A 13,399-nucleotide genomic window follows, 5' to 3' on the forward strand; every position below is an offset into this window, starting at 1 on the left:
TATGTATAAAAAAAAAAAAAAAAAAAAAACGGGAATCCGAAATTACTGCCAACGAAATTGGTGGTGCAGGAAATACGAGGCAAGCTGCCTCCACCCGAAAGGCAGCACCACTGGTACCTGCGAGGAGTTTTGCGGCTCAGGAACCATCGATTGTTACGTTACTCCGTAAAGCCACGTATTTACATGGCGTGTTCAACGCTGGCTTGGACGTCTGGAAGTTATTCAGAGCTGTTGGACGGACAACGGCACATTTGAACTTGGGATTCCTTTCCGTTATTAACCCTGGCCGGCATAACCCTGATGTGCAGGGCGGTTGGCGTCGTGAACCCGTTGCGCTCCCGGTTCCTGCAGTAGCGCAATTCTGCTGTTCTTTTCAATGTCAGACACGTTCTGCTCTGCAGCCTGCGCCGTCTCGTCGGGCGCCCATGTTGATGTTGCTTACTCCGTACGCCATCGCGTAATCGGTCGCGCCGCGGCGTCGGCCTCTTTGCACAATGCACGTGCACATGGGCATTCCATCTACTAGTCACCATGACCATGTGGGAGAGAGAGAGGGCGGGTGGGTGTCGCCCACTCGATGCTGGTGTGTGTGTGTGTGTTTCTCTCCTTTCCCCTCGCCCTTCCTTCTACTACGTTACTAGGTTCCCGTGTCTTCTAGCTTTACGCCTGGTGTTTCAACAATATTAGGCCGATGAAACACGGCGGGCGGCGCACGGTGCCATTTATTGTTCCCATGCCATCCCAATCTGAGGAGGATCTTGGGGCTGTCGAGCACCCAAGAACCAAGGCCTACTATTTTCAACTGACCAACTTGGGACGTCTCTCCGTACTCCGTGCCGAATGCCGGCCTTCAAGTCCGTTTCAGGTCAAGGCATCCTAATCCCAATCTTCCTAGCCTGGACGAGCAGACTCGAGCTTGGCGGCCTCTAGTAAATACTAATAATACTAATACGGCGTGTTACCAGCGTCTATTGTTATTGCAGGACGTGTTGTTTGTGCTTGGCCTTGGTTCATTCAATCCTTCAATTCGCAGAGCCGGACGGACATGTACTCGCCGGCAAAGGACATGGATGGTGGGAATACGCTGTTTTAGAAGCTGACTCGTCCACTCCCTCCCCCAAATTCTCTTTCTTTGGCTCTGCCGCAAGGAAGATTGAGGCTTGGCCACAGACATGCCATGCTCGCAGCCACCACAAAAGCAACAAACAACGTGAGTCGTGGCAATGTGGCGTGGCGCTGTTCATCACAAGGGCCATGAGTTCTCGCGCTTTGTTGGCGGCATCAACTTGCTCCCAGATTCCACCGCTTGCTGCAGGGTAGGTCAAGTTCCACGGTGACGTCAGACGTTGGAGCGCATACGCGTGTCAAGGGGTTCTTACTACTCCGTACAGGAGACACATTGGCCGGAGGGAGCACCAGCGCAGCGTCTTCCTGAAGCCTACCTACTTAAGGTACCTACCTACCTAAGTACTTACTCAAGTACATAGGTACTTAAGTCGGTACTTACCTTACGTAAGTAGCATCTGGCATCTGCTGGCAGTGAGCACTTGCCCCAGAGGTGCAGTCCAGTGTGGTCCAACCAACCGCCGAGCTTGACCCGTTGGCTGCCCCGCTATAGCTTCAAATGTTCAAATGTTCAAATGTCAAGTCTCCTTCCTACCACTGACCGCCGCAAGCCGTCAACCACATGCCCAAGACAATAACCGGAGACGTTGCTTGCAACACCTCTCGGTCGCCGTTACCTCCAGCAAGGGCGTGCCCACTGCCACATAGGCCGAAAACAATGACCACCAACGGCGATGCCCCGTCGCTCCCGAGGGCTGATTCCCCCACGGGCTCGCCCCGATCTGCATCCGTGTCACTCCAGGCAGCGGCAACCATGAATGCTGGTCTTCAGCGTGAGCCTACGCGCCGTGCGTTACTATTGCCCTCGGTCTCGCATCTCCCTCGTCGACTCTGCACAAACCTGTCTCTTACTTTGCACGTGTAGGGTCTTCCACCAGCTCGCTGGCGCGGAATACGTCGTCACCAAGCGCCAGCCGTCGACGATCGACCGTCCTCATGAACTTGCAGTTGAATGATCCGTCTGTTCCGGCCCCCGGAGAGATGGCACAGGAGCACTCTGGACACCATAGATTGAGCCCGCAGCCACCTTCTGCCTCGCCGCTGATGGCTGATCCGCATCATCACCGGGCGCCTAGCCTGGGGGAACTGCATCAGGAACTCGAGGCGGAGCAGGAAGGACATGTTGTGAGCGAAACCCGAAACCCGAAACTCGAAGCTTGATGATACCAAACACCTGACGCGGCCTTGGGTCCATGCATTCCGTACACGCTCACTTGTGCTGACGTCGAGCAGAATCGGCTCCTCCAGATGATTCGGCAGCAGCAGCTCGAACTTCAGCGGCTCCAGACGTCGCGGCCCGGACTCAGCACCGACCCGGCTGCCGACGACAGTGCCATTGCAGAAACCGCGCCGAGACCCATGCACGGAGCAGGGGGAGTGTCACAGAGTAATGTCTCCGGGGCCCAGCCCGTCGGAGCCTACGCTCGCTCACCCGTCTTCCCTCGTGGGTCCATGGAGATGGCCCGCGCCGAGATGCACCGCCGGTCTAGGACACCAAGCCGTGGTGCCTCGCCCCGTCTCCGAGCGACCTCAATAAGCCAAGAGAGCGGAGACTGGGTCCTTGGTGGTCGCGACGAGAGCGCCTTTTACCAGGCTGAGACACAGATGCTTACCAGGGAGAATCAGATGTTGCGACATCGCATCCGTGACTTGGGTATGCGCGTTGTGACGGAAGAGAAATGCTTTTGCGAGACGAGGCTAATCCATACATGCATGCGTACAGAGAAGCAACTTGCTGAACATCATTCCGGCTCAGGAACGGGGACTGAGCCGTCGGTACCGTCACATCTGACTCAGTCATCAGCCACCGGAGACCCAGCTGGCGAGGTCGGGCCACGGGAATCGTAGCCTTGGGATCATGATGTATTTCTTGCGACTGTGCGTTTTACACACATTCCCTACGGAGTTTACGGCGGACAATTACCATAAGAATGGGCATATATGCATAGGCGCAAGGCTAACAGAGCTCGCTTTGATAAACACGTTGCCTGATTTGTGAGGAGTCGAAGCACCAAAGGCTGCATTGCATGCACGCATGTACCGGACTGATGTTCAAATAATGGGCTGAATTCAATGAGACGTGTTGCGTGACTCGACGTTGACGCCTCGGAATGACTGAACACATGTAGCATTATAGCAGCACCCAGGGAATCAGACCGGGATCGTGCAGCAATCCATTCAACTGTGCGGAGTGAGTGAGCATCCCAATCCCACCCGCCGTGGTCCGTGGATGATGATGGGATGTGCGCAGTTGCACATGCCGGATGTCGGGTCGGCAATCCGCTCCGAAACTCGGCGCCGCGCACGACGTCGTCGGTCGGCCCTCCGAGGTCGCCGGTTCAGTCAGGTATGATCATCCTCGCACCTCGTACCACGCGCGCCCAGCAACGAGCAACCTACCACACACGGTTGTTCTTCAGGAAGTGACATGGTAAGAAGAATGCCGCCATCTGCATCAAGACGAATCGTGCCGCGGCGCTTCTTGCGCCAGTTTGGCAGCACACGCGCCGCCCAGGCAGACTTTACTCACGCCGTATGCGAACCCCCCCCTCCCAACAACAGCGACGACAGACAAGCAGACCCGGAGGAGAGGACTGACGCGGGAAGAGCAGATCATCGGCGGCGGGGTGGTCGGGCTCTCCATAGCGCAGCGGCTCTCGCAGCACCAAACCGGGCGGCGGGCGTCGGCGGTGCTCCTGGAGCGGCACGCGTCGCTGGGGACGGAGACGACGTCGCGCAACAGCGAGGTCATCCACGCGGGCATCTACTACGGGCGCGAGACGCTCAAGACGCGGCTGTGCCTCCGGGGCAAGCAGCTCCTGTACGAGTTCTGCGGGCGGCACGGCGTGGCGCACCGGCGCACGGGGAAATGGATCGTCGCGCAGGACGGCGCGCAGCGGCGCGAGCTGGAGAGGCTGCGGGCGCACTGCGATGCCATGGGCGTGCCGACGCGCTGGGTGACGCGGCGCGAGGTGCGCGAGGAGGGCGAGGGCGTGCGCGCGGCCGCCGGCGCGCTCGAGTCGCCGACGACGGGCATCGTCGACGCCCACGGCCTGGTGGCCTCGCTGGCGGGCCTGTTCGAGGACAGCGGCGGCGTCGTCGCGCTCAACTCGGCCGTCGAGGGCGTCTGGCCGCTCGGGGCGTTGAGCCCCCCCGGCAGTCGTGGCTGGCGGGTCGACGTGCGCGACGCGGCGACGCGCGAGGTCTCGAGCTTCACGGCCGAGACGGTCGTCAACGCCGCCGGCCTGGCGTGCGTCGACGTCTACAACATGGTCGTGCCGGCGGGCCTGCGGAAGCGGCTGTGGTTCGCCAAGGGGTCGTACTTCTCCTACTCGGCGTCGAGGCCGCGCGTGTCGAGGCTGGTGTATCCTGCGCCGGTCCCGGGCGCCGGCGGGCTGGGCACCCATCTCACGGTCGACCTGGGCGGGAGGATGCGCTTCGGGCCGGACGTCGAATGGGTCAGCGGCCCCGAGGACCTGGCGGTCGGGAGGGAGCGGCTGGCGCGGGCGCTCGACGACATCAGGGCGTATTTGCCGGGCGTGGATGAGACGTGTCTGCAGCCCGAGTACGCGGGCATCAGGCCCAAGTTGAGCTACGGGGGGGCTGGGCAGGCTGGCGACAATTTCAACGACTTCGTGGTCAGGATGGAGGACGGCTATCAGGGCTGGGTGAATTGCTTGGGCATCGAGAGCCCCGGGCTGACGAGCAGTCTGGCCATTGGGGAGATGGTCGAGGAGCTGTTCTACGGGACGAGGGGGAACTGACACAGCGCGGGTGAGCGAGCATGCCGCTCCCATCCAAGGCAGAGTGTCTCGGGAGAAGCTGACGTCCGGACGGATAGAGCGGAACCCGTAGACGTTTGCTATGCATGTCACTCGCGCGAAAAAAAAAAAACCCCCCGGGACATCATCACTACAGAGGAGATGTCAATCATACCGATGAAGACGACCCAGGGCCACTCACTTTCAAGCCGGGCGGAAGGGGCAGGGTTGTATTGCGTTGTTACTCTTGACAGACCGTCTAATGCCTACGAACATTGGCAGTAGAGACGTCAGGGATCCCGTCGGAGCGCTTCCTTCTCTGGGCCTCCTTCCAATGCCTCCAGATACGGGCCCGGGGAGTGGGCATACAAGAGGTCAAGTTCGCAGAGTCACAGAGTCAAGGTAAGTTTCGAGCGCTGTGTGAAAAGGGTCCGACTATTCTTGCTGATCTCGACCAACTACTGAGTTTCACGTTGTATACACCATACCAACCACCTACGTGCGTTTGTTTCACCACGAGATGTTCTGCAACGCATGTGGTCAGCCAGCAGGAGTAAAGGCAAGCTTGAACACGGTATCCAAGACCAATGGGTCCTGCCTGCATGGGCCATCGGTATGCCGAAACAAACACGGACCAGTTCTCAGCGGCGAGAGCCTGGCCCAGAGTAGCATCTCCTTTTCGACACTGGTTGATAAGCTGAATTGTAGCCTCGAGTATGATTTCTTGCCGCACATTGACATCGTCATCGTTCTGTCGAGTCACGAGACACCAAGTTGGTGCCATGGGATACTTTGGAGACTTTTGTCGGCCACGTCCGTCTCGTCCAAGACTTACATGGTTGCACACCCATATATGGGTAGAGCCCTTGGACAGCACACTCCAACAGCCGGGGCGGAGGTGCTTTACAATAACTTTTCCGGCAAACTCCATGAGGTGTAGGTAGTTTTCATTGACTGCCAGGACAGCGTCGCTGTAATTTCCGGCACGCTCGTGGTTGGGACCAGGGCCGCACGTCGTCTTCTTCAAGGGGAAGGCGTCGACAGGGGAGCGGCTCGTTTCCAGGTTGCCATCGAGACTAGCTGCCCCAAGAGCAAGTGTCTTGTGCTGTTCGGGCTTGTCAGGAATCGAGTCGAGAGGGGGGGGGGAGCTTGAACGCGAGTTGCCGCTAGCCATGGTAAATAGAGTCGATGGTTGGCCAACGGAGGCTCGATCTGCGTGTACAAGCGAGCAGGCGCCTTTGGGGATACATGCTCGCTATGTGTACAAGCGTTTTACTTTGTCGACCGACTTGGCTTGGACGGCACACTCTTTGTGTTTGGAGTCTTGTATTTGCGAAACTGTATCGCCTTGATCTGTTGTGACGCCACCACGCCACCTCGTAGCTCTCCTTTTACAGCGTGGACATTGTTGCAGCCCTGTTTTCGTCTCGTCGGCGTCTTGATTGCTGCGCTTGTGCCGCTACACGATCCATCTATACGCCGTGGACATGTACGAGTTCGGAGGGGTCGCCCAGACAATACTTCTGCACACATCTTCCGAGCCGGCTTGGTAACTACACAATCGCGACGCGGAGCAACCAGACTTCTTGCAGTTTTGAATCATGATTTGCGCTCATTGTGCGCCTGTCGTCCTCGTGTCGAAAGCACGGGTTACTAATAGCTCCGGCGCTATAGAATAGCTCTCGAGTGTGCACGGGACGCTACCGTGGACTTGAAGGGGGGGCAGACGCCGATACTTCATTGTTTCCTTTCCTCTCGACCATGTCGTTCAGCTCTGCCAAGTTCTTGCGTATCGATGATGCCCGCTTTAGCTGGTGCTCTGCTGTTGCTGTCGCCGTCGCCGTCCATCTGTCGTTTCCGCAACAGCGTGGCTGGAGAGTCGCCCATGTTGCTCGACAAAGGTGAGTACGGCGCCAGGAACAGGGGCGACGCCATCAACCACGTTCAGTTCACCTTGACTACAGCTGGTTACTCACTCTCGTAGAGTTCCCGTGTTGTCCTGTCCTGCCTCTGCGGGCCGCCGCCATGTTTGGCCTTGTTACAAGGTTAAGCCACTATAGTATACACCTAGTATTCTATATAGACCTTATAGAGTAAGTAGTATCTAACCTACTCCTTAGCTAGGTGCTTTAGGACTCCTACCTACTAGTTACTATGTAATGGACTCGAGCTGTAGGCCCGAGTGTACACAAGGCACCGGCACGGCGCCTCGTCGGATACTTGTCGGATACTTGTCGGATACTTATCGGATGCACATCAGACCCACGTGTATATAATAGCTGGAAAAGAGGGGACAGGAAGCTTGTCCTTTCTTCCTCCTTTCTCCTTAAGTTTATAGTCAATACAAGTAACGCTTACACACAGTCGCCTGTTAGGCCAGTCCTTAACATACTAGTATTGACTTGAGCAGATAAGACTCTCTGAAATAAAGAGGCTTAGTAATATAAGGTAGAGGAAATTCTAGTAGTAAAAAATATACTTGGATGTAATAGACTCGAGCTTATAGCTCGAGTTAATACTAGTATGTTAAGGACTGGCCTTACAGGCGACTGCGTGTAAGCGTTACTTGTATTGACTATAAATTTGGAGAGAAAAGAGGGAAAAAGGAGAAGTTCAGTGTGAGGCTGCGAGCGGTAATTAGTCAGTTGCTCGCCGCGCGCCCATTGGCCATGTATCATCTCAGCCTCCTTCTATTTCCAAGTACGGCCAACCGTCACCGCAACATCAAAAAATGAACAACAAGACTCGGACTTTTCTCAACATCCGGAGTAACACTGACGCACTTAAATCTACATACAACTAGTATCCTACAACCCCTTCGACAACTCCCTCAGCCTGTCTTTCAATCGCCGTCGGGTGAAGGCGCTCTGGATATGCAGTTCCCCAACCACCCGAATGCCGCTCCAGCAATGGAATACCATGTAGCCGCTCCGGCAGACAAGCGGAATCAAGCTGTTCCGGGATCATTTTCTCAAGTTTGGGAGCGAAATCCGGACAAATATGGTCAGACCGCCCAAAACAACCAGCAGAAGTGCTCCCAGCAAGTCCCGGCCTTTTTCAAGGACAGTGTTAAGCGGGCTCGAGAGAGGAATCAGAGGTAGGAGTAGGAGAACTTGCTGTCGTTGCAACACTCTTTCCTAGTCCTCACACTACGTTGCCAGTTCTAATCGCCCCGTCATGCAGACAAAGTGAGACTGAGAGGAGGCTCCAGGAGCCAAACGTCGGTCAAGAAAGACGACATCAGATCTGGTCCATCACTGGCCGCAAAGAAGGACAATACTTGCGATTTTTGCGAACCAAGGACAGCCCCGCGAACTACCAAGCAATCAAAGTCATTGGCAAGGGCGCTTTCGGTGAAGTCAAACTAGTACGGAGAAGGGCAACCGGCCAGGTCTACGCAATGAAGTCCTTGATCAAGACAGAAATGCTTCAGAGAGACCAGCTTGCAAATATTCGATCAGAGCGCGACATCTTGGCAGAGGCTGAAAGTCCCTGGGTTGTGAAGCTTTTCACCACTTTCCAGGATGCGCATTTCCTCTATATGCTTATGGAATTCTTACCTGGCGGTGATTTAATGACAATGCTTATCAAGTATGAGATCTTCTCGGAAGCTATAACACGGTTTTACGTGGCAGAGTGCATATTAGCCATTGAGGCAGTCCACAAACTAGGCTTTGTCCATCGGTATGCCGTGCTGCACCCTAGAATAGATTCTTTGTATTACTGACACTGGATATCTAGAGACATCAAGCCCGACAATATCCTCCTAGACCACGGCGGCCATGTTAAGTTGGCAGACTTTGGCCTTTCCACCGGCTTTCGTCGTCTGCATGACAACAGCTACTACCAGCAGCTACTGCAGGGGAAGTCCGATAAGCCGAGAGACCGGAGCTCAGTTGCCATTGACCAGATTGACCTTACTGTCGGCAATCGAGCGCAGATTAATGATTGGCGACAGTCGAGGAGGAGGCTGATAGCATATTCTGCGGTTGGAACACCTGACTATACTGCGCCCGAGATATTCAGTGGCCATGGTTACTCGTTTAGCTGCGATTGGTGGTCTCTCGGCACAATTATGTACGAGTGCCTGGTGGGATGGCCTCCATTTTGTGCTGAGCATCATCGCGACACGCACCGCAAGATTGTGAACTGGAGACAGGCTTTGTGTTTTCCCGATGACGTCCAGCTTGGTCTCGAAGCTGAAAATCTTATCCGAAGGTACGCTTCATCGTGACTGCCCCAGGAGCTGTTCCAGTGCTAACATGACAGCTTAGCTTGATTTGCAATCATGAGGACCGAATTGGACTTGGCGGTGCGCAAGAACTCAAGGCTCACCCTTTCTTTCGGGGAGTCGAGTTCGACGGCCTACGCCGTATCAGAGCACCATTTGAGCCACGACTGGTTTCCAATATCGACACGTCGTATTTTCCCACGGACGAAATCGATCAGACCGACATTGCCACCCGAGTCAAGGCCCAGGGGCAGCAGGGCGTCGAAATGCCGTCGGGGGATTCGTTGGACATGAACTTGCCTTTTATTGGATACACTTTTAAGCGGTTTGACACCAATTTCGGGTAATACGTGTCCAAGGTGAGTACTAGAGTACGAGGTGTATGTTTGTGTTCGCCACGTGCACCCGCTTCCGAAGTGTTCTGGTGCTCCCGCCTGGTAGAGCTTCTGGTACAAGAAACCTCGAAGAGCAACGAGACTTGTCAGCTTTTGACATGACCATCCCTCCAGCTGTCTCAAGTCTTTGCTTCATGTCGTACATGTAGGCAGCGGGTAAGCGGACGAAAGTGACCAACTGTTGTCATTTGCACGGAAGAGAATGAAGGGTTGCTGGCCTGGCCCGTCTTGCTATTTCATGCCTAGGTGTTTGCTTCATGTCGCGATAAATAAAGAATTTGCCATGAATATATTCCATCCGCGAGACAAGCCATTCGTCCTGCACTCCATCCGACACATGAAAAATTTTTTAGTCTTGACTTGACCACTTCATCCGTCTCGTCTTGTACAGCTCACATACGTCTACTGGTACTTCTTTTCCTACCATGTCTGTAAGTTTTCTTCACACGAACAGCCACACTCTCTTTCTTTCAACATCCAGCGCAGTCACTGGATTTGACTCACACTATACACCGGCCGCACGCTCTCCTACAGTCAGTCGCACATCACAGTAGAAAGCAACCCCTGCCTAAGATAAACACCAACGCCCCCTTCAGGTCTCAAGGTGCTGTGTATGGCACTGTAGAATAGGAGACGAAACCGTCAGGGCAGACAGATGCCAACGGAGGTGCCAAGTTCATGCTCATGGAGTGACTCATTCGAGCAGTAGTCAGTCATATGCTATTCAACTGCCGTGCAAACTTAAGTAGGCCACGGACCAGACGAGCCGCCAAGAAGCGAGAAAACAAGGGACGAATGGACACGAGACCTGCCATGAGCGAATGTGTTTTCCTGATACGCCCCCCAGTCATTCCATGTACAAATCAGTCATTTTCACCTATGTATGTGTGCCCGCGCCTCGCCCTTCTTCATCTTGGCCGCACTCAATTTTGGCAAGAGAGAATATTTGCAAGGACCCCCCGACAGAAGAAAGAAAAAAAAAATTCAACTTGACCAACAACGCCTCATCTTGCTCCAGCCAGCGATTACTCGCTTTCCCATGAAAACACGACGCCTTGTGAACACCCCAATTGTGCATCAGTCATCGAAAACCCCCATCTTGTGCCTTCCATGCTCACCCGTCGTCCATTAGTGCCATTGCTCTTTCTCTTTTCTCGTCTCAACTCATCGTGATGCTTGGAAAGAATTTTCTGCCTTGGACATTGATTTGCATTTCATAAATGCCAGTTTGCGTGCCGACGAATCTAAGCATGACATTAGCTGTCTTGACACTCACGCCACACACTGACTTGGAAAAAAAGAAAAAAAAATCTTACAAGGTACGGCCATCCTCGGTCCAGGCTAAACCTGCGGTATTATCATCAGACGGAGGCACTTCGAACACTCCATGATCAGTCGCTAGAGTTCCTCGTACCGCGCTCTCCTCCCAGCGATTGACAACTTGATTGACTAGAGGCCCGAGGAGCGATGAGTCTTCATTGTCAGTATCATTCGAAGGGCGCTCTCTTGCCTGCAACATTTCGAGCATAGTCAGATACGACGAATCCTGTCTCTCTCTCTGATCTCGCATTGCGGCCACCGTTTCACCGATCCTATCCATCCACCTTTGATCGGGCCGTCTTGTCGATGCTGCTGTTTGTAGTTGTTGTTGAGTGACCATGTCCTCGCGGGCGAGCTGCGTGAGCTGCCTGGCATTACGGAGCCGCTCTTGTTGGCGCTCTCTCTGTTCCCGGTAGGAGCCGAGAATGTCGCCCATTGCTCGGCCCATGCTACTGCTGCGCTGTCGAGTTCTGGAAGATTCGCCATCAGCGGCTGGCGGCCGCAAACTTGACAGATAGGTCCAGGTCAAATCGGATGGCCCACCGCGAGCTCGTTCACGCCGTCTTCGGTCGCCTTGAATCGCCTCCAGCACGACAGTTTCGTTGGGCGTGAGAGGCTGGTTCAGAGTCTCCAATGCTTCAGCATTTCGACGTGTGCGTGTGCTTCCCGAAGGGGGCGATCGATTGGACCTCCTGTCCGAGTTGCTATCCAGCAGCCGGGGGTCGACTGTGCTTCGATCAAGGATGTCAATAGGTCGGAAGTCGGCCTTGACATTTATGTCAACAATCTGACGAACTACGAAGTTGCTCCGCGCATCAGCGAAGCCGATATGGCCTCTATCTTCAGTCCAGGAGAGAATGTCAAAAGGGCCGGGGGAGAAGGCCATGTCTCGAATAGCCCCAGGACCACTTTCTGGGCGAGATGACTTGAACGTGGTGATGAGGGGCTCCTCACAAGGGTCGAGAAGGAGAGTGGTGTCGAAAACAGAAATTGTGCCGTGTTGTGTTCCGACTGCTAACTGAGCCCCTGATGGTGAGAAGCATGCAGCAAAACTACCCCGGCTGTCCGAGCTGTCATCTTTCCTTTGACTTTTGAGTAGAATTCTTTGTCGCTGTTCCCATCGACATCGGCTATCGTCGCTGGCTGGAGTTGTGGGGGCAGCTACCTCCGTTTCGACCCGTTCATGGACGTAGAGGTACGGATCATCAAGAATGGCAACTAGGATTCGACCGTCGGGGGACAGTATTGCTCGATTGACAAAATCAGGGTATGTAACGACATCAAGTGGCTCTACTTTATCGTTTTGGTCGAATCCGCGCAGACTCACGAGGACGACGGTGCGATCGTTATTGGCCAGAACAGCGACAGGCTCATTGTATGGTGCTCCATCAAGAGGGGGCAATGCCGGAGGGAACCACAGCGTGACGCAGTTAACTCGGTCTTTGGCAAGTTTCAAGGTCTTGGCGATCAAGCTCTTACTTGAACGTCGTGCGTGGGCGAGAAGGGCAAGTATGGAATCGTCACGGTCGGTTCCTTCAAGGTTCAGTTGATGTCTCGTTTCGGCATCCAGATGCAGTCCCAGCAACGGTTGTCGATTGCTTTCGATTGCATCTTCGAGTTTAATAGCGACAAACTCGCCTGTCTCGCTCCCGCAGCATAACCACCCATTTTCGGCTACTAGGCATCGCGGCGCAAAGGTAAGGAGCTTGATGGTTTCGCATTCATGGGTAAGTGTATTGAGTCTCTGAACATGGTTGCTGCCGCTTCCTCCGGGAAAGTAGACGATGTTTCCCTTTTCCGTGCTGATCAACGACCGCAGCTGCCAATGTCTGCGGGAGAAGATTGGTGAGCTCAAGTATGGCCGTGGGAGTAGGCCGCGTAATGGACATGGACACATACTGGGAACGGACGCCAATGCGGTAATGCTTGCGTCCATTTTTGGATATTAGGCCCTGGGTCAGGTAGCACCTGTAGTTGCCCACGATGTTAGAGGAGTGTATTTCCAACAAATTTTTGAAAGCAGAGTGAGGAGGACAGCCACAGGTGGCAGGAGGGGGAAGAGAAACACGAACTGGCCGTCGTCATTACTGGCCATGGTAGACGCTACCGCCAGGGAACTTGGCAAACAAAGGATGTCCGCAACGTGTCTCAGAGGTCACTCGAGCTACTGGATAAGCCCGGAGACATGCAACGGCCAAGTGCCGTGGATGGGATGTTGACGGCCCACTGATGCCCGGCTTGATGTACCGTACGATGGAGTATCGGCAGCCGAGGGGCGCGAGGGAGCCAGTGCAGGAACCTGGACAGGCGGCATGCGTAGTAGGTGCCGGCGAGCGACTGGATGGAAAGGGCGTCGGGTGTCGGGTGTCGAGGTTGATGGTCGGGGATAATTGACGTAGACCTGGGCGCGGTGAAGGCGAAATGCAGGAGACGGGTTACAGAGTTTGAGAGAGGATGTGGGTTTCCGCCGCTCGAGGCTGTTACGTGATGCAGACGTTTCGATGGAAGGCTAGTTTATTGAGCTTGTCACCTGCAATGAAGTTTGGTACTAGTCCCCAAGGTACCGG

General features: G+C 54.8%; 5 protein-coding genes across 5 annotated transcripts; 3 read left to right on the forward strand and 2 right to left on the reverse strand.

Annotated features, from left to right (window-relative positions):
- Positions 1-1,783: 1,783 nt before the first annotated feature.
- On the forward strand, positions 1,784-2,973 carry MAM_03900 (uncharacterized protein; the record flags this gene model as incomplete). Its single annotated transcript, XM_040822699.1, has 4 exons — positions 1,784-1,913; positions 1,991-2,250; positions 2,359-2,779; positions 2,849-2,973. The coding sequence occupies 4 exons, from the start codon at positions 1,784-1,786 to the stop codon at positions 2,971-2,973; spliced, it is 936 nt and encodes a 311-aa protein (XP_040679205.1).
- A 592-nt stretch (positions 2,974-3,565) lies between these two features.
- MAM_03901 (FAD dependent oxidoreductase) lies at positions 3,566-4,889 on the forward strand (the record flags this gene model as incomplete). Its single annotated transcript, XM_040822700.1, has 2 exons — positions 3,566-3,658; positions 3,738-4,889. The coding sequence occupies 2 exons, from the start codon at positions 3,566-3,568 to the stop codon at positions 4,887-4,889; spliced, it is 1,245 nt and encodes a 414-aa protein (XP_040679206.1).
- A 537-nt stretch (positions 4,890-5,426) lies between these two features.
- Positions 5,427-6,060, reverse strand: MAM_03902 (uncharacterized protein; the record flags this gene model as incomplete). The annotated part of the gene is made up of 3 exons (XM_040822701.1): positions 5,427-5,484; positions 5,522-5,637; positions 5,722-6,060. 3 exons carry the CDS (start codon positions 6,058-6,060, stop codon positions 5,427-5,429), a joined length of 513 nt encoding a protein of 170 aa, XP_040679207.1.
- Positions 6,061-6,647: 587 nt separating this feature from the next.
- On the forward strand, positions 6,648-9,464 carry MAM_03903 (kinase; the record flags this gene model as incomplete). The annotated part of the gene is made up of 6 exons (XM_040822702.1): positions 6,648-6,787; positions 7,418-7,441; positions 7,690-7,983; positions 8,028-8,570; positions 8,628-9,104; positions 9,161-9,464. The coding sequence occupies 6 exons, from the start codon at positions 6,648-6,650 to the stop codon at positions 9,462-9,464; spliced, it is 1,782 nt and encodes a 593-aa protein (XP_040679208.1).
- Positions 9,465-10,824: 1,360 nt separating this feature from the next.
- MAM_03904 (WD domain containing protein) lies at positions 10,825-12,927 on the reverse strand (the record flags this gene model as incomplete). Its single annotated transcript, XM_040822703.1, has 3 exons — positions 10,825-12,661; positions 12,732-12,800; positions 12,905-12,927. 3 exons carry the CDS (start codon positions 12,925-12,927, stop codon positions 10,825-10,827), a joined length of 1,929 nt encoding a protein of 642 aa, XP_040679209.1.
- Between the last annotated feature and the right edge of the window lie 472 nt (positions 12,928-13,399).

The sequence above is a fragment of the Metarhizium album genome, assembly GCF_000804445.1.
Source record: "Metarhizium album ARSEF 1941 chromosome Unknown scaffold_8, whole genome shotgun sequence".
Classification (NCBI taxonomy): Eukaryota; Fungi; Ascomycota; class Sordariomycetes; order Hypocreales; family Clavicipitaceae; genus Metarhizium; species Metarhizium album.